General features: G+C 44.7%; 1 protein-coding gene across 1 annotated transcript in view; it reads left to right on the top strand.

Moving 5' to 3' along the window:
* Positions 1-19286, top strand: part of LOC119436017 (beta-catenin-like protein 1) — a 108794-nt gene extending 89508 nt beyond the window's left edge. Inside the window, exons 14-17 of the mRNA XM_037702742.2 lie at positions 5557-5637; positions 10395-10532; positions 15920-15992; positions 19135-19286. Coding sequence (XP_037558670.1) covers positions 5557-5637; positions 10395-10532; positions 15920-15992; positions 19135-19223 — 381 coding nt within the window. The 3' untranslated portion in view covers positions 19224-19286. The remainder of the gene's footprint in view (positions 1-5556; positions 5638-10394; positions 10533-15919; positions 15993-19134) is intronic.
* Positions 19287-19900: the final 614 nt, after the last annotated feature.

The following is a 19900-nucleotide window of genomic DNA, read 5'->3' as shown; positions in this document are numbered from 1 at the left end:
GGCTCTAATCATCCTATGAGATTTGTGCGCAGTGTGTCACCTACGAAGCCTACCAGCCATCCTTGTGCATGTTTCGTGGGGGCGTCTCTGTAATGAGCTGGTCTGTGAGCACACACCATTCCTGGCTGTGCAACCAGTGCACAAATGCGGCACGTAGCTTGTTGAGCCAACACAGCTACTGCGGGCTGCTGTCATTTCTGTAAGCAACACACACTCAAGCCAGTCCTAATCAAAGAGACGGAAGAGAGTGGCAGCATGTTTGGGTTATCACTTATTAAAAGCATGCAGTACACTTCCAATGGCACTAGGCCACATGTGCTTTCAAGCAAATACAGTATAGACCACTTATAAAGTAACCATTTATAGTGCAGAACTGTCTACAACGCGGCCTTTTCCAACTCTCGTTTACCCTCCCATAGAACTCCATGTATATGCATACCGCTTACAGTACAGCCGCGTGAGACGAAATACCGGTTATAATGCGGCTTCCGCGGGAAAATCTCGCCGACAAGGGCAGCAGCGAGCACGCGTCTCAACAAGGTGCGTGCTCCCGGCCGGCATATGCATTATTCAATGCAATCAAACTCTCGTTAATCCAGAGTTATTTGGCCGCACATCGGTTAATTCGGACTACTTTCGGAGCTCGGTCAGCAAGGAGCACCGCAAATGTGCGACGTAAAAAAGCAAGAACAGCACTAGCGTCCAACCGAAACGAAGCGGCGGAGTCCGCATCGCCACAAACATCAGTTGAAATCGTACATGAATGACAGCAACGCCGGACCGCTTCGAGCCTATTTGTGTCTTTAAAGCCTGTATTCTTGCGTTTACCGCTGCGCATAACACCGCTTTGGCCGCAGGCTTTCGTAACAGCGTAGTTGTCACCCACGATCATGTCAAAACAGGCCGCGGTTTTCTCCACAGCAGTTGCGGCAAACAGTAGTTTCGTTTTTACTCGGTATGCGCGTCGGCCGCATGTCTAAAAAACTGCGTAGTCACCATCGATGATCGCATAGGTAGCGACCGCGGTTTCGACTGCAGTTGTTGCAGCGAATTATAGTTAATTCGTCCATACTTGGTGCATGCGTCGGGCGCGTGCCTTCAGCACCGCAAAGTCGCCGTTCATAATCGCGTCGATAGCGGTCACGGTTTTTTCCGCAGCGGTTGCGGCAAACAGTTGTTTCGTTTTGACTCGGTGCAAAGCTGTCGAACTTGAAGAGCACCGGCTACATTGTGATTATGTTTTCGCCAGCTCACTGGCGAAAACAAAATTTCGATGTGCGCGCGATAGTACAACACGTGTCTACATACTTGGTCTACATGTTTTTCATACGTGCAGGGCTTGAAAATCGTTTTGGTTATAGTGCGGTACCGCTTATAGTGCAGATATTCGCAACGCCGGCGACTTATGTTATAAGCGGTCTACACTGTAGGTGAAAATACCTATTGCGATAGGGTTGGCGGCAATAGGTCACAGGCATGCCCTTCGGTGGCTCAGTGGCTATGTTCTTTTTTTAAGCTGCCACCACGCCTCCGTGCCTTTCCATTGCTTAACCATATAGGCATCACTGCATCCGCACTGAAACTGGAATCTGGAATCATTGTTATCTAGTCTCTGCACTTTCCAGTGCAGTCCAGAAAGGCGGAACAGATTTTGCAACATAGTATGTCAGCAACACTGCAAGTTTGAGGCAGCGCAGTTAGCCTCTATGTGACAACAAGTGATAATGGTACACACTAACCAGTAGACATACAATGAGCCACTGCGGTCAGCCAATACATTAGGCTGTATGGAGACAGAGTCGGGAATTCGTTACATCTACGTTTTAACTGTTAGAACATTTTAAGCTGGGTACATAATAACAAAGTAGATTTACTGAATTTCAGCATTTACAAGGACCACAATTAACATGAATTCGAAAATTTTACAGTACTATGTTCTTCCCGAGACAAACTTTGCTCCTACCAAGTTTCATCTTGATATGCCGAATATTTTGACACGATGCATTGTTGAAAACTTCTTGGATAGAGCAAGGCTGCAACAAAGGTCACTCCCAATGCTACCTGGCATCAGACAGTGTCATGCATATACAGTAATCACTAGCAGCCAATGACAAACCTCCATTTTTCGTTTACTTAGTGCTGTAGCAGGATCTAGTCAACTCTAGCATGTCTACATGGCATTGCACACGGATGCGATGTATACTGAAGTGATCACGAGCTGAAATAAAAGAAGAGACTACTTGGCACAACAGAAGGAATAGAACAGTTTCTCATTGCCACAAAAGGTACCAAAAGAAAGAAAGAGAAGTTGCCGTGTATTGAGTGAAGTATTGATAGGCAGAGCAAAATATTAGATATGTAATGCATGGGTTCTCAAAGTGGGTTCCGCGGAACCCTGGGGTTCCGCCGGCCCCTGCTCGGGGTTCCGCGAGCCACTGATAAATTTTCCGTGGTCCCGCGCTAACCAAGTGGCTAAAACGGCGAAAATGAGGTGCGCTCGATCTACAGAACCTCCGTTACTCACACCCGAGTGTCCAAAACCACTCACAGCGCGTAACGGCAACGCGCGAACTGAGTAATAAATTCGCAAGCCGCTTGTAGCTACCCAACCTACGAAAACGGGCATTACGCCTAAGCTTTTGTACTTAAATCTCGGAGGCCGTAATTTACCAATATGCGCATTTCTGCCGTTTGTAGATAGCGTAGGTGCCGATTGCGTGCACACTGACGTATACGTTGGAGGAATAAAAAAAATGAAGAAAAAAAAATGCGCAGAGCATCGCAAATATGCGCCGCAGAAGAGCAAGAACGGCACTAGCGTCCAACCGAAACGAAGCGGCGCAGTCCGCATCGCCATGGTCCTCAGTGGCAAGCGTGCGCGGCACGTGATTGACAGCAACGCCGGAGCGCTTCGTGCCTAATTGCGCCCTTAAGACTTTATTCTTGCGTTTATCACCGCGCGTAACACCGCGTTGGCGGCATGCCGCGTGCCTTCATAAGTGCGTAGTTGCCATCCATGATCGCATCGATAACCACTGCAGTTTCGTCCACAGCAGCTGAGGCAAACAGTAGTTTCGTTTTCACTCGGTGCGCGCGTTGGCTGCGTGCCTTCACAAATGCGTAGTCACCAACCATGGTAGCGTCGACAGCGACCGCGGTTTCGTCCGCACTTCTTGCAGCGAATGGTAGTTTCGTTTGACTTCGTGCGTGCGTCGGCCGCCTGCCTTCTGAACCGCAAGGTCGCCGTCCATGATCGCGTCGATAACGGCCGCGGTTTCGTCCGGACTTGTTGCAGCGAACGGTAGTTTCGTTTTGACTTGGTGCGTGCGTCGGCCGCCTGCCTGCCTTCTGAACCGCAAGGTCGCCGTCCATGATCGCGACGATAGCCGCCGCGGTTTCGTGCGCAGCGGTTGCGGCAAGCAGTAGTTTAAAGCTGTCAAAGATTAAGAGCCCCGGCTACATCGCGATGGGCGGACAATTTGTTGGCGAGCAGCTGACTGGCGAAAAAATAATCGGGATGTACACGCGCGAGGCCTTCGCCGCTGCTAGCGCAAATCAGTCATGAGATGACGAGAATTTCAGCTTCTGCACTGGTCTTGTGCTACATAAATATAAACAGAATTTGCTGATTCATTGAGTAAATAAAAGCGTGTTGATGTAGTTAAGCATTTGTTTATTGTTTTCTTGATACCCTCGATAATTCAACATTTGGTTAATTAGGACATTTTAATTCGGTTAACTGGGGGGGGGGGGGGGGGGTTCCTTGGCGCATCATGGAGCTTATCAGGGTTCCCTGGAACGAACCTGCTGAGAACCCCTGATGTAATGTATCACTACTTGTTGCTGTTGCTGGGCTAGTTGGCTCATGCCTTTATCGATGTTTAGGACACAAACTATAAAGGGGGTAAAATTAACAGGCACAGAAAAGATTCTTCTCGTGATCGAGTTGCCGAGTGCCGTGCAAGAAGGATGGAGCAGCAACGCAAGCGGCGGCAAGCCAACCACAAGTCTACCAACTCCTAAGCTGTCGCCTCTACAGATGGCTTTCAAGTTGCGGCGCACGTCGCTGCGCAAACTACGCAGTTGCTACCAGAGTACAAGCTACCCCCCCCCCCCCTCTCCTGCGCTGCTTTCCCGCTTTCCTCCCTTGTGTGCGATTCGGCTCACCGTCGCATGCTTTCACTCACACATACAGTATACAGCGTGTGGGGATGATGTTATCACCCTTGGGCTTTATACGCAACATCACAGCGATCACAACGGCAGAAGTGCGCCTGGAGTGTCCATATCATTGCTGTCGCAATTATATAGGAATTGCACCCATACGCTTGCGCGTGACCCGCGTTCACGAAATGAAACGTCACTGTAATTTTTTTTAAATCGCTTACCAAATGAACAGGTGCGTCTTATATATACACCGGCGCGACTTATGTAACTTTTTTTTCTTTTCTTTCTCTTTTTTCGGAAAAACTGTTGTTTTGAGGGGGGCGCAACTTATAGACTGGAAAATATGATAACAAGCATGGTGTTGTGCACACGCAGGCAAACATGAACAGATTCCACTTGATGACCGCGTACACTTACTTATCACGACGGTGGCGTGATAAAGAGTGCCGGCCTTGGGGAGCTAATGATTTGTGCTGCCTCTCGTTTCAACATCTCTCCGAGACTTGAGATTACGCGACCTCTAACACTAAGTGTGAGGGAAGACAGCGTAAAAGAAGCGACCACCCATCTCAGCTCCCCCCACATTTGCACCCTCCGCATAATAACCCCCCAGATAGGGGCCCGTAGGCCACATATGCATTCAGCCGCACAGCCCTGCATAGCCACGGCCAGGCTAGGGGAGGAGATGTGTGCTCAACTGCCCCCCCCCGCTGTAGCACACGCTTGATCACGTGCCCTCCAACATGGTGCACATCAAGCCACCATTCTTCTCGACTTGCGCTACCACGCTTTCCCTTGTACTCTCAATACGTGTGGTCTCGTTGCACTTGGACTTCAGACAGAACCTCACGGCAACGGCAAAAATTTGCCTGGGGTGTCCATCGCAATAAAAGCTCCTCTTCTTTGCATTCAGCAAAAAAAAAAAGGGGGGGGGGTGGGGGGGACGGAAAGCTTTTTCATTATGCATTGCTCATCGAAGAGATTACCCTGTTTGCTCCTTTACATTTCTTATGACTAGGCTTCAAGATTGTGACTTGATGCTCCCCCCCTAGATGTTTAGCATGTTCTAATTTTGAATGCAGTGTAACCCTGCCTTAATCACTACCCCTGAGCAAACGTCAAAATTTCTGTGATGTTTCATGGAGCTAACATTTGGAAGTTTTCTGATATCATAGCCAGCTGTCTTTTGTTTTTATATTCTTTCTGGCATGCCGAGGCCCCTCTCATAGCGAGACCGGACCCTGATATTCCAGAAGTGCAACCTACCAATCTAGCTTCAGTTAATATTTCTCTTAGTGTCATTGTTGTCATTTCCTCTTCATTTTTCTGCCTGTGGTGCCTGTTTGTTTCTGTGTTCAAGTGCTGATACGGTTGTCCAATATTTTTCAGGTGGACAGGCTGATGGAGCTGCACTTCAAGTATTTGGAAAAAGTACATGCAATTGACAATATAATTGAACGTGAAAAAGAGGTGAGCACTTGGCTTGCAACAAACATTCAATGTAGGCACCTAACTTTGACACATTAAGTAAGTGAAAACACATCACATACGAAACGGTGTCCGTTTCTTTTCTATCGTGGTGTGTTTGCACTCAGTACTTACTATGTCAAGTACACACCAACTAGGCTGTCAGCAAGTCCTTTTAACACATAAAAAGAAATCTTTGAAGAATCAGAGTGTTTGGCCTGCGCACATGAAAAACAGCTAGGCAGGCATGCTACAATTACTTTTTCTTCACGTTTGAGACATGCTGACAAGCAAAATAAGTAGACCCGCTGCAGTAGCTCAGTGGCTATGGCATTGCACTGCTGAGCATGAGGTCGCGAGTTCGATCCTGATAACGGCGACTGCATTTTGATGGGCAGAAGGCAAAAAAAGCTCGTGTAGTACCATACATTGGGCACAGGTTAAAGAACCCCAAGGGGTCAAAATTAATCCGCAGTCCCCTCTATGGCGTGCCTCATAATCGGACCATTGTTTTTGCATGTAAAACACCAGACTTCAAGAGAGAGAGAGGTAAAAAAAAAAGGTCATGAGTTTGGTGACCATAATTTGGTATGCACGGATGGTGTGCACACATGCAAAAGCCACTGCCAAATGTAGATAGAGATGTAGTCATGAAGTCATAGTAGGGGTCAGTTCACTGCAGTGATATCTATGAGAGAAGCTGTGTGCATTGTGTTCTAAAACCATCCATCCCAACACAAGCAGGAAGACGCCTGCTTTTTTTTTTAGTTTTTTTTTTTCCTCTTAATAAATGTTTTTTCTCCTCCTCCTCCTCATCCCATCCTGTCCCACCAGCCCTAAGAAATGCTAAACTGGATGATCGCCAACAACATAAGGGCAGGACATTAAGCCATAAATACCTAAGCTGTGCATATGCTGATGCTGCTGCTGTGTTGCTGAATAACTTGCACTTTAAAAAAAAGTTGAAATATGGGCCCCGATGCTGGGATTCAACCTCGACCCCTTAGCACCACAGCCCGATGGGGGTTCTCAAGCATGTTCGTTCCAGGGAACCCTGCTTAGCTCCATGAAGTGCCAAGGAACGCCAACCCCCCCCCCCCCTCCCTCAAATTAAAATGTCCAAATTAACCGAATGTCGAATTGACGAGGGTAACTAGAAAACAAAAACAAATGCTTACTACGTCAACACGCTTTTATTTACTGAATGAATCGGCAAATCTTGTTTCTATTTTGCACAAGAGCAGTGAGGAAGCTGAAATTCTCATCTAGTGACTGATTAACGCTCGCAGCGGCGAAGGCCTCGCGACTTCCCTCGCAGCGCGCCGCGGGCGCGCGTGTTCATCTGAAACGTGCTTTTCGCTACCACGCAAACATCCCAATTATTTTTTCTCCAGTGAGCTGGTCGCCAACAAATTGTCCATTCATTACGATGTAGCTGGTGCTCTTCATCTTCGACACCTTTGCGCTGAGTCAAAGCGAAACTACTGCTTGCCGCAACCGCTGTGGACGTAACCACGGCTGCTATTGACGAGATCATGGACGGCGATCTTGGGGTTCTGAATTGACAGGCGGCCGACGCACGCACCAAGCCAAAATGAAACTACCGTTTGCTGCAACAAGTGCGGACGAAAACGCGGTCGCTATCGAGGGCATCGTGGACGGCGACTGCGCAATTGCGAAAGCACACAGCCGACATCTTTACTGAGTCAAAACCAAACTACTGTTTGCCGCAACCACTGCAGACAAAACTGTGGTGGCTATCGCCGCGATCATGGATGGCGACTACGCACTTATGAAGGCACGCGGCTTGCAGGCGCTCCCAATTGTGACACAGTAATAAAGCCATATCTTTCTTCTCTATATGTGCAAGTCTGGTCTGTTGCAGAAAAATTTGTGGAGAACTCACAATAGAAGCTTTTGTATATAAGGTGTTTCAGCGAACCCTCTCCAAATATTTTTAACATTGCCTGTGGCAGATAGCACAGTTCTAGTCCATGTGCTGATCTACTCGAAGAGGCGAACATTACTTCCACAAAAAAATGAAATGCATGATCAATGAATTAACAAAAAATTACTAATTAAGTTTATAACTAATTACCTTATGGTACATATTGCAATTTACAAATTCTAGCGGGTGAGACTCTGCTGTACTGTACTGTTCACAACTTTGCATTATGACAGTCATTGTGTAGTTACAGTGTCTTTAATGAAGATGCAGCCTGGTTTGAATCATTAGATCTGCTTTGTTCCTATAGACCCTTTTCGCGAAGCAGTTTGCTCTCGAGCAGGGGTTCTCAAGCATGTTAGTTCCAGGCAACCCTGCTACACTCCATGAAGCACCAAAGAACCCCCCCCCCCCTTTCCGAATTAAAATGTCCTAATTAACCAAATGTCGAATTATCCAGGGTATCAAGAAAACAAACAATGAATGCTTACTACGTCAACATGCTTTTATTTACTGAATGAATCAGCAAATATTGTTTCTATTTTGCACACTAGCAGTGCAGAAGCTGAAATTCTCGTGATCTCATGACTGATTAGAGCTAGCAGCGGTGATGGCCCCGCGACATCCTTCGCAGTGTGGCCGCAGTGCGCGTCTCCATCTGAGACACACTTTTCACTACCTGCGTGCACATCCCGATTATTTTTTCACTAGTGAGCTGGTCACCGACAAATTGTCCATCCATCGCGATGTAGCCGGTGCTCTTCATCTTCAACAGCTTTGCACTGAGTTGAAGCGAAACTACTGCTTGCCGTAACCGCTGCGGACAAAACTGCGGCCATTATCAACGGGACAGCAACCTTGCGGTTCAGAAGGCAGGCGGCCGACGCATGCACCAAGTCAAAACGAAACTACCGTTTGCTGCAACAAGTGCGCACTAAACCGCGGTCGCTATCGACGCGATCATGGATGTACGCAGTTGTGAAGGCACGCAGCCGACGCGTGCACCGAGTCAACACGAAACTACTCTTTGCCGCAACCACTGCGGACGAAACTGTGGTGGCAATCGACGCGATCATAGATGGCGACTACGCACTTACGAAGGCACGCGGCTAGCCACCAACACGGTGTTACGCGTGGCGATTAACGCAAGAATAAAGGATTTGAAGGCACAATTAGGCACGAAGCGTTCCAGCGTTGCTGTCAGTCACATAACGGGTACGATTGCCGCTAAGGACCATAGTGATGCGGATTGTGCCGCTTCGTTTTTGGACACTAGCGCCGTTTTTGCTCTTTTGCGGCGCGCATTTGCGGTGCTCCACGCATTAATTTTTTTATTCCTTCGACGTATATGTCAGTGCGCATGCTATCAGCACCTACTCTATCTACAAACAGCAGAAATGCGCATGGTGGTAAGTTACGGTGGCCGAGATTCAAGTGCGAAATCTTAGGCTCGCTGCCCATGGCTGCCCGTTTTCGGAGGTTGGGTGGCTACAAGCTGCTTTTGGATTTATTGTACAGTTCACAGAGTAAGCGAGTGACTGGCGATAATACGTCTTTGCTACAAGCTATTACCAAGTACAGAAGGTCCACGTTCCAAACTTTGTGTACAGCAAGAACAAATCTGTCGCAACTGAGCACAAATCGATTAGACAGAAAATCAGATAGCGACTGCATCAAAGAATGTTACTGGGTCAGAAACATGACAAGCCGCTTCATCAAAGTGTTCGCCAAATAAAGAACAATGTCTTTATCCTGAAGAACACTGTCGTCCTGATTTGATTCATAAGCGGAATGTTTGTACAGCTTGGAATACATTTCTAGCCTCATTTCTAGTACAAATTAAGCACCGTTTACACTGCTCACGCAGTTTGCACAAGGCATAATGAGCTCTGGAAGCGCTTACATGTAATCTGAAGCTGTGGCCAAGGCTTCATGTCGTCCACTCAGTCACCGCCTACAATATCCGCCAAAACAGAGGTTTGCCGTGTCGCACCGGGGCGTCATGTGCATTCATTGTAAGCACGGAGGCAAGGGAGACAGCTCAGCCAAGAAATGGACACGTCAACACGTGATCAAACATGGTGGCGTCCACGGGATCGCTGTGAAAAGGGTCTATAAGCTTTTTCAGTATTTGACTGTTCTTCTTAGTGGCCTCCTATCCAACGTCTCTTGTGAAATACATCTTAATACTTAATCTTAATCTCAATTTATTTAATCTCAATTAGCAACTCAGCAATAACTATTTCACTGCCTTTTACAAGGAAATGTTCTTGCTTAAAAGAACAGGAAAGCTGAATATTTAGAGTCACTTAAGAACCAAAGAACACCTCATTATACAGTTGAATGTTGATATGACGAGCCTGGCTATAATGAATTATAGGGCATAATAATAATATCAGCATGTAATGAATATCTAGTGTAACATAGGTATTTTCGTGTAGGATGTAACTGTTGTAACAAGGTTTGACTGTGTCTCATTTGGAGCGAAAAAAAAATAAATATATATATATATATATATATATATATATATATATATTTTTTTTTTAGATGAGAAACAGCTTGAGGTAGCTAAAATCCACTGCACAAGTTAGAATTCTAAAGGAGTCACATTCTGTGGGGATGTTTTTATGCTACTGCTGGCTGCTCCTGACTGCTGCTGTCATTACCACCACCACCTCTTCTCTATATATCATTTTCTCTTGCTCCATATGGGTCTGCATGCTATTGCTGGCCTGCTGGTTGTGTTTCGAGTATTGAAGTATTGAATTTCTGTGACGTTATCTCTAATACTAATGCTACACCCTGACTCTTTCAGAATCCAAAGTTGCATGATGATGAGGATCACTTAGATCAGGAGGAGAAATTCTATCTTCGGAGGCTAGATGCAGGCCTGTTTACCCTGCAGCTGGTAGATTACATCATGCTTGACATCTGCAGCTCAGGACCACCATCTGTGAGTATACTTTGCTTTTTCTGATCCATACATTTTTGAAAGTGAAGCTTTCTTTTCCTCTTCACCTCACTTTGCGGATGCTGGCTGCTGCTGTCTTGCCAAGTAGGCACAGGCCCATTACCCACTACCCTCTAGAACAACACCCGCAACTGACAAATCACTATACCACACCACCTGTCAGGCCACTACCCACTACCAATATTGTGTGCGGCCTGGAGCAACCAGTGGCAAGAACTTTAGAAGTCAGAAACAGTGAATTAACAAAGGAGTCCGCAACAGAAGCCGCCGAGCATGGAAGGCAGTTGTAACACTAGTCTAGTCTTCTAGTCTTCACACTTGCTCATGTTCCTAGCATCTAAGCTCTATTTATGTTGTGCTCAGAATAGACATTCTCGCATTGTAAGAGATATGGAGTGCGGATCCACCGCCAATTGCTGATTTCCAGCAAGTGTGTCAGTGGAAGTGTTGTCAACGTAATATAGAAGAACGGGAATTCCATGCATCTTGTAACCAGTGCGGTGAAGTTTTTGCTGCCACCGAACACAGGGGCCAAGTGCATCTTTGAAGTTGGTGTGTGTGACAGGTGTATTGCACGAGTGTAGTATGGAGACGACGTCACATTCTCCATTTTTCACATCAGTCTGTCGGCAATGCAAAAGCAAGGTAAAGATTTTCTCAGCCCTGTGCCTTGTTGAGTACGCTACCGGTGCAGTGATTTCTGCGCAACACAACAGCTACGACAAGAACACAGCATTGGTTTTCACCGGACACGTTAACATCAACCTACAAAAATCAGAAGACCGGTGGTTACCAACCTATGTGGGGAAGACATCTTTAGTATGCCTCTCATTAGCTGTCACCCCAGCCAGTCATCACAAAAAATTATGGGGCTTTACGTGCCAAGACCTGATTACGAGGCACGCCGTAGTAAGGGACTCCGGAATCATTTTGACCACCTGGGGTTCTTTAATGTGCACCTAAATCTAAGTACAGTAAAAGCTCGATGATACGATCACGGCTAATATGAATTTCCGGATGATACGAATTTTTCTGTGGTCCTGGCCGAGCCCCATTACTTTGCAACGTGCTAGAGAACGGTTGTTACGAATCGATTTTCGGCCTGCGTCGGTTAATACGAATAAACGCCGCCCCACTGACTGCCGCGAAAGAGAACAGCGCGCAGTCACGCGCTTTCTCCCGTTATTTTTGGGTGCGGACGCGGCGCCGGACAGCGCGGACTCCGCGACTGGGCGCGAAGAGTTTGAAGCGGTGGCGCTTCTGTACTTTTCCTCCTTTTCGGCGGCCGCCCATCGGACGGAGTGGCTACTGTGCTTCGGGCCGCGTTCTTTGTGTTTGCGCCATTTTACCTAGTCGCAGCGAGCTATGTCTACCGAGATAGGATTGTCTACCGAGATAGAAGGACATTAGAGACTTTTTCTTCAAGAAATAAATGCTTTTTACGTACATGTGCCTGAGTGAGTTCACCTCTGACTCTTTAATGTAGCTACAGTCGAATCTCGTTAATTCGAACACGCTTATTTCGAACATACCGCGCACCGACAATGCTCTTAGCAGCGCGCCAAATCACGCGGCGGCGCCTCCGACCGGCATTGCTCCGACACCGCCATAGAGGAAAAGCTCAGGAGAGACCCCTCAATGCCGCGCACGAAGGAACAGGGAAAAAAATAAATAAAGAACCCGCGGCGGAAACTTCACCCTCTCTCAAATTGCAAGGTCGCCGTTTCTGCATCGCGCCGGAACAAGCGTGTACGTGCCGACTAGAGTGTTCTAGAGTCTAGACAACCGTATTCTAGCACACACTAGTGCCGACGTCTCAGCCACGCGGATAAAATGGCAGTGAACCCTTCTCCTCTATTTTCTCTGCTCACGCCCGCAAACGCTCGCTTCCCGATAACGGCAGAAAACGAAACTTCAGGGAGCGGCTAAAATAAGCTGGCGCAAGCACGGCGGCGGGCGCGCACGGAATGTGCGCACGGAGTCGAAGGTGAGAGAGCTACGAGGGAGTTGAGAGGGAGGGCAAGGGGAGCCACCGAAGCGGCGGAGTTGACGCGGCCAAATCCGCTTCCATGCCGCCCTCCTCCCTCACCTTCGACGGTCTCCGCGCGCACCCGTGTGCCGGCGCCACCCGCTCCCTGAAGCTTCGTTTTCTGCCATTATCGGGAAGCGACCGTTAGCGGCGTGGGCAGTTTCGTGGCCCGCGCTTGCTATGCGCTTGCGCGCCGCGGTATTTCACGACTCGCACCGTTCGTGCATCGTGCTATGGTGTACGAATACTTCAAAAATACATCCTTATAATTCGAACAAATTTTTGGGCCCCTTCGAGTTCGAATTGTCGAGATTCGACTGTAGTTTTAATTGTGTTTCGATGATACGAATTTCGGCTAATACGAATATTTTTCGTGACCCCGTGAGATTAGTATCATCGAGCTTTCACTGTACACGGGTATTTTCGCATTTCACCCCCATCGAAATGCAGCCGCTGTGGCTGGGATTTGTTCCAGCGACCTTGTGCTTAGCAGCCCAACACCATAGCCACTAAGCAACCACGATGGGTGCCAGTCAACACTGCCCACATTAAGAAATGGTGGTGTGATTGACCAAGCGTTAACCACAGCAATCAACACGTTAAACATTTCTCATTAGTATGTCCCACATTTAATGCAGTGCAAAAGACCAACAGACACTCGCATTGTATCTAATAAGTTTAGTGTGCATTTATGCGGCATTGAAACAGACACCTCACCTACATTAAAACATGTGCGTCATTGCATTACATTTCCATCATTGGCATTACATTTGTATAAACATTGTATTGCATTTGTGTCAATTTGCATAAACATTCACATGCATCATTAACAATATGTTTACAAAACCTTAGCTTTAGTATTTGCATAAACATAAAGGAAAGCTTTGCTTAACACCAACATGTATGTGTAGGATGTGTACAATTTTGTATAAACAGTGTAGGTAGCTCAAGATAATGAACAAAGAGCTGAGGAGGCATTGGTGGGCTACTTGGCTGGCTGTTTTTGTAATGGCAGTGGACACATTTAATTTGTCTAACGTGTTTTTCTTTTTGGTGTTGGTGCATATCTACAAGTGTGCTGCCTTTGCAACAACTATAAACAAAAAGCTGCTTTTTTTTTTTTCACTTTGAATTTTTTTTTTTTTTCAGTATATTTGTGGGTTTTATAAGCAGTCTACACACCCCTTAGGCTCCATGAACATATCTTTGAGATATGAGAAGCCATCACTCTTCGTAAAGTCTCATTCTTTAATGTCTAGATGACAAGCTACGTGCACCTAATTATATGTTTGTAACTCAAGTTCTGCTTTTTCCCGTAGCTTGAAAACCTAGTGTTGCAGTATAAGAATGTGCAGTGAAAAACTAGAAAAACGAAATGGTGCGTCCAGCACTGTTTGCCAGGCTTCTGGACTCATTTCTTTTACTAATGCATTTGTGTTAGAGAGCTGGTGTTCTGTGTATAACTGAGGCCCTTGCTACACTTATGCACAGTAGCTATTTATTATGAGTTATATATTATGAGTATACTAAACAGAAAAATCTAAGCAAACCTGTAGAGCATATGCAGCAGTGGATAATGTCAACAAATTGTTTCATGAGTGGTGGTCACCAAGACCAACGATTGCACTGGTCTGCCATGTGTGTTAAAAAAATAATATATATATATATATATATATATATATATATATATATATATATATATATACACACAAAACCCTCTTTAATTCAGCCCCCGTTAATTTGGATTTGGTACAAAATTGTGCCTGCACCAGTTAATTAGGACTGGAGGCAAGCGAAGGACGGTGCTGGTCCGTAATCGCGTCGATAGCGACAGGGGTTTTGTCCACCGTAGTTGCGGCAAACGGTATGCACGTCGGTCGTGCGCCTTTATAACTGCATAGTTGCCATCCATGATCGCATCGATAGTGACCGCAGCTTCATCTGCAACGGTTGTGGCAAACGGTAGTTTCGTTTTGAATCGGTGCATGCGTCGGCTGAATGCGTACATTTATTTTGGGGCTTGCAAGAGTCTTACTTGCGTTGCACAATTTCCGGTTCTCTTTAGTAAGCTTTGCCGCAATAAGCCATGTCTTATGGTGAAGCATATCAAGCGTATAATGGGGTCGCTGTCACGGAACATTGTATGTGTCCCTTAATTAGTACATGTGCGCACGCGCCATCTCCTGTCACAGTATGAGCACTGAGACGTCTAATAACAGTTCTGGCAGCCATTCAGAGCTGTTTCTGACGTTGCTGTAGTTATTTGCGGCTTTCGTTACTGTTACAATTTTTCGGCTGTTACGTTTTTTTTTTTCCGTGATCTCTTAAAAAACGTATCAATTGGGTTCTACTGTAATGAGTTCCCTAAACCGTGCGAGGGATTGATAGACATAAGCTTTTCAATGGAATTGCAGAACTTTCCCATTGCTCGAGTGGAACCACTGCAAAGCAGGGAAAGTAGGTTGAGATTTTCCTGCTGTGCAAATGTGTTGGCTCTGTTGTAAAAGGAACATGGCAACACCTGTTTAAAATACTTGTAGCTGTAAGTGATGAACAGTGCTTGAACAGGAGAGATCTCCACAATCTATGTTTTGACAGAGTGCTTCTCTTCACCATTTCACCCCGATGAGAAGTCCCCTCGTGGAAACGTTGACTCCAGAGACGTCTCGTTTGACAATCGTTAATCGTTTTGGGACTCCCATCTTCCTGTGAACATCAGTTTTGTTTGGATTGTGGCTGGAAGAATAGTGCATGTCACTGCGGCTTCGCTGTAGCCTGGCCCTTGGAAACATCTTGCCTCATTTCAGTATTTACATTTCTGTGATGTTCTATATAGTACATTGCATTTATGTGAAGACTCCATAGAGTAGGTTACTGTATAAGGCCCTAGCTTTAATCGGAAGGCTTATCCAAAAATGCCACACTTTTAGCCATTCATACAAGCTTTAATATTTTCACCCTTGCTGCCTTTAAAATGTAGTGTATTCTCACAGTCAGATGAAACCTCTATTGCATAAACTTCCCTCTCCCTCTCTTTTTTTTTTTTTAAGCATCACTTTGCTAAGCATTACAACTCTACTGCTGGTTCAACAACATTTGTTAACACTGCTTACCCACATGGTAGGCAGCTGCTTGTGACGTTACAACTGTGCGTTTCAATATGACAGAACTTTGCTTTTAGTAAGAGACGCCTCACATTTAAATTTTGATTGCCAATTCTGGGTTAATATTTGCTTTCAAAGTTTTGAACATTCCGGAATAGGTCAACTGGCCCATGCTGTTCATTCTATTATCGATATACAGTATGTCATAATTGCTTTAATTATTTTTCTTATTCCAGATTAAGCAGAGAGTACTGCAGATATTGAACCTGCGCGGCGGGTCTATCAAAACAATTAGAAATATCATGAGAGGTAAGTGTTTGTTGCATTTCGAGTACTTTAAACTCTTAATGCTTTTCTGAAGAATTAACTGTACATACTGTCCATTTATGTTCCTTTGTAACAACCATTTTAAAGTCGAGTCAAGTGTATATGGACTCCATGGATTTATGCGAACGAAATGATGATGACGTGTGTTATTTACTTTGTCACTGTGTTCATTTTGCTTTACTTGACCATGAGGGAGGAATTTTCCAAGAGCACTTTCGAAATGTACATGGCTGATGTTCAAATATAGCATTTCACTGGTACTTATTTTTCAGTCATCCTTTAAACCTTTACCTACTATGGACAAGCTAAACTGTCAGTACTGTTGCTAGGCTTGTCTCTGTATAAGAAAGATATTGTGCATTACAAAAAGAAAGCTGAATTCAGTTCAATACTTCAATTACTGCATTAATTCATTTACTTTCAATTTGTTGTGACCATACATTTGGTGCTGGCAAAAAAAAAAAAATATTGGGAATGCGGTGACCGACCAATTTTTGGACACTGATGGAGCCACAAAAATGTCCGAAAAATTGCTTTTTTAACCATGCAGAATTCTTAAAGGGACTGACAACCGATTTTTATGGACCCAGTTTTTTATGGCGCAACGAAAAGCTCACCCTCGGTAGTGTTTATACCTGCAGCGGGTACTTCCAAAAGCGTGTGGATATTTTCAAAGTAGAATTTTTCGATCTGAGTCTGCTCTACGAGTCCCTCCTCCAGCAACGCTGAGAAGTGATAGCGATGCCGATAGTCTGCCTCACAAATTGTGAAAGCTGCCCATCGTCCTGCTTTCACTGGAGGGAGTGCAACTGTGGTTAACCATCTATATTGTCTCCTTTCCAACCACTTTTAAAGGTAAATGGACTGGTACAATAAGTTTGCGTTATTGCACAGACCTTTCTTATAGTTTTGCCGCGTTTTTTCCCCACGTACATGCCTACGTCATGGCTGGCTGGCCCCAGTCGTTGTTATTCTGTCGATAGACAAGCCAAGTCATTGAAAACGAAGACGAAGGCAGTACCACTTTTCTACTCACTACAAACGAAGGCTTATCTGCACATTGTAAGTTAAAAAAAACTTATCATAGAAAGAATGTTGCTGCATTTCAGTATTAATAAAAAGACCAGGAACTGCGTACACTAGTAGAAGGTCACGTGGTAGACCTCATAAGTACGTTCGTTTTTGCCGCGTGGGGCGCCAAAGGTCATTTTCATGACTTTTAGTGAAGAATTAAAAATATAAATCTACGTTTAATGAGAAAAACAGGGCCCGTTCTAGCCAGTACGATAGACGATCTTTCCATCCGCGGGGTTATCTCAGTTCATGTTCTGAGCGGTTGTCTGTCCCTTTAAAATCTACCTTGGCGGATAGCATAATTGTAGTTATTAAGCTGGATTACTCAAAGCGGTGAACATTACTCATGCAATAAATTGAAATGCATAGTTGACTGATTGGAAAACATCGCTAATTAGCTTATTAATTATTTTACACCACATATTCCAATTTACAAGTGTAGCCAGTGAGTTTTTAAGGCATATCCACTCCAAGCGAATACTGTGGATGGCACCGGTTTCTAGATATGTGCCGTCAAACTTCAGGAAAATGCACTGTTGTTCCACTTCTTTTTAGGAAAACTTCGTTTTATGCATTGAAGCACAAAAGTAAATGAGACACCAATGTATTTTAATGCCAACTTTGGGAGACTTTATCTTGAAACTGGTGTCACCCTAAAAATTAGTTTCAAGTGGATATCGCCTTGCGAACTCGCCAGCTGCAATTATTTAATTACAATATGTGCCGTAAAGTAATTTAGAAAATTTGTGCATTTCTGTTAATTAGTCAATTATGCATGTCAATCTCTCATGCAAATAGGGTCCACCTCTTTAGTAATCAAGCTCAAAGACTAGAATTATGCAATCTGCCAAAGGTATTTTCTGAAAATTCTGTGTAATCTAAAAAAAAAAGCACTCCGTATAGGTGCAAATTAACCTGGGCCTACTGTCTTGGACCCAAAGCCAACATTCTGTGGTGCTGGCTGCTTATGCAAGCCATATGCCCATGTATTTAGGTTAAGTTGGTGGTAAAGATAGAAAAGGTCTGCTGAAGGCTGTTTCTATGCTTTTTCAAAAAAATTAAATTCTGAGGTGTTACGTGCCAAAACTACGATTTGATTATGAGGCACGCCGTAGTGGGGGACTCCGGATAAATTTTGACCACCTGGGGTTCTTTAACGTGCCCCCAATGCACAGAACATGGGCATTTTGCATTTCACCCCCATCGAAATGCGGCGTCCACAGCCGGGATTTGATCCTGCGACTTTGTGCTTAGCAGCACAACACTACAGCTGCTAAGCCACCGCAGCGGGTTTTCTATGCTTGTTGTTGTCATTTTCAACATGGCACATACTCACAAGGTGAATTGGCTGCACAAATGAGAAATTAGATCAGTATCTATAAATAAAATTTTAACAAAAGCAAGAAAATAAACTTATTCTATGAGAACGTATAATAAAAAGTTTTTGTTTAAAAAAATGTGACAAAAATTTCTGTAGAGAGATAGAACACCTAGCAAGTAACCAGCTTGATGCTTCTCTAAACGTATGGAGTGCCCTGTAATTGTGGTCAAACTGTATAGCTCCATATCATAATAAATTTGGAGTAGTCATTGCGAACTGTGTGCTGATGTTCTCTGCAGTTTTCCGTGAGTGTATACAAGACATTTCTAATCATACATGCTTTGTATATTGTTCCCTTTCATTCTTTACATGCCTTGCACACCGTTAGGCTTTATGGTCTCCTGCTGGGTGTTACAGTGCAGAAGCATCTTGCAGCTTGGGGTCCCTCCGCATTTTTATCAAAATCATTAATCTTTATCACCACTCGCACATTTTGAATCAGTACTAGTTTAACATTGTACACTTAATTGCCTTAGTTTAAAAATATTTGCCTGGCACTACTGCATTCACCTATCATTCATAATAATCACACACTTTAATGTATGCCACTTAATGAATGTTCTTGTAAAGGCGATATTTTATGGAGGATTATCTCACCACACAACTTTGACAAATAGTGAAATAGTCACAAACATGTCGGTGATTATAAATTACATGTTATTTTTTCAGAATATGCAGGCAACCTTGGTGATGCTAAAGACGAAGCCCTGAAAGAAGCAGAACAGCAGAGAATACTGCAGCTAGTGGACCGCTTCTGAGGACTAGCATCTACATTACATCATGCAGCTTGTAAATAAACATCGAAAGGCTATTAAATGAAAGCATTGCCTTATTGCATGTTATTTGCATGCAGTAAGGTAGAATACCAAATGCGTAAAAACCAAATGAATGGTTTCACTGACAAGAGTGTATACAGAGACAGTTTTGTGGCTGAACATTTTATTGGATAACATCAAGGTTAAGAACATCATTTATGCACAAAAATACATGTGACAATTTAGTTGGCAGTTCTTATTCTATTCCTGATTTCAGCAGAAAGACTGTATGGCTTTCCCTAAGCATACACTGTGCTAACTGTTCAATAGAGCAGCAGAAATGTACTATTTGAAACCCACTACCACAGAAGGCAGCCACAAAATGTCTTGCACAGTACACACAACTAGACGCTATTGCAGATAACTGTGCTTCAGCACATAAAAAAATTTAAACACAGTAACTTGAGAACTGGAGCAAGCATAAAAAAAGAATTAGCAGGCCAGAAAGGAACTGTGCCAGACCGTGAACAAAAGAGAATGGCAGTGAGCAACATATTTATTGCAAAAGCATATCTAGTGAGCAGCTGTATAAAATGCTTCCCTATGCAAATAAAGAATGGCGAGCATACAGTGAACATACTATTTGCCCACAGCCATTTGTGCACTAGGTCCAATTTCCA

Source organism: Dermacentor silvarum, chromosome 1, assembly GCF_013339745.2.
Source record: "Dermacentor silvarum isolate Dsil-2018 chromosome 1, BIME_Dsil_1.4, whole genome shotgun sequence".
NCBI classification, from domain to species: Eukaryota; Metazoa; Arthropoda; class Arachnida; order Ixodida; family Ixodidae; genus Dermacentor; species Dermacentor silvarum.
This window is presented reverse-complemented; position numbering and strand designations above follow the sequence as displayed.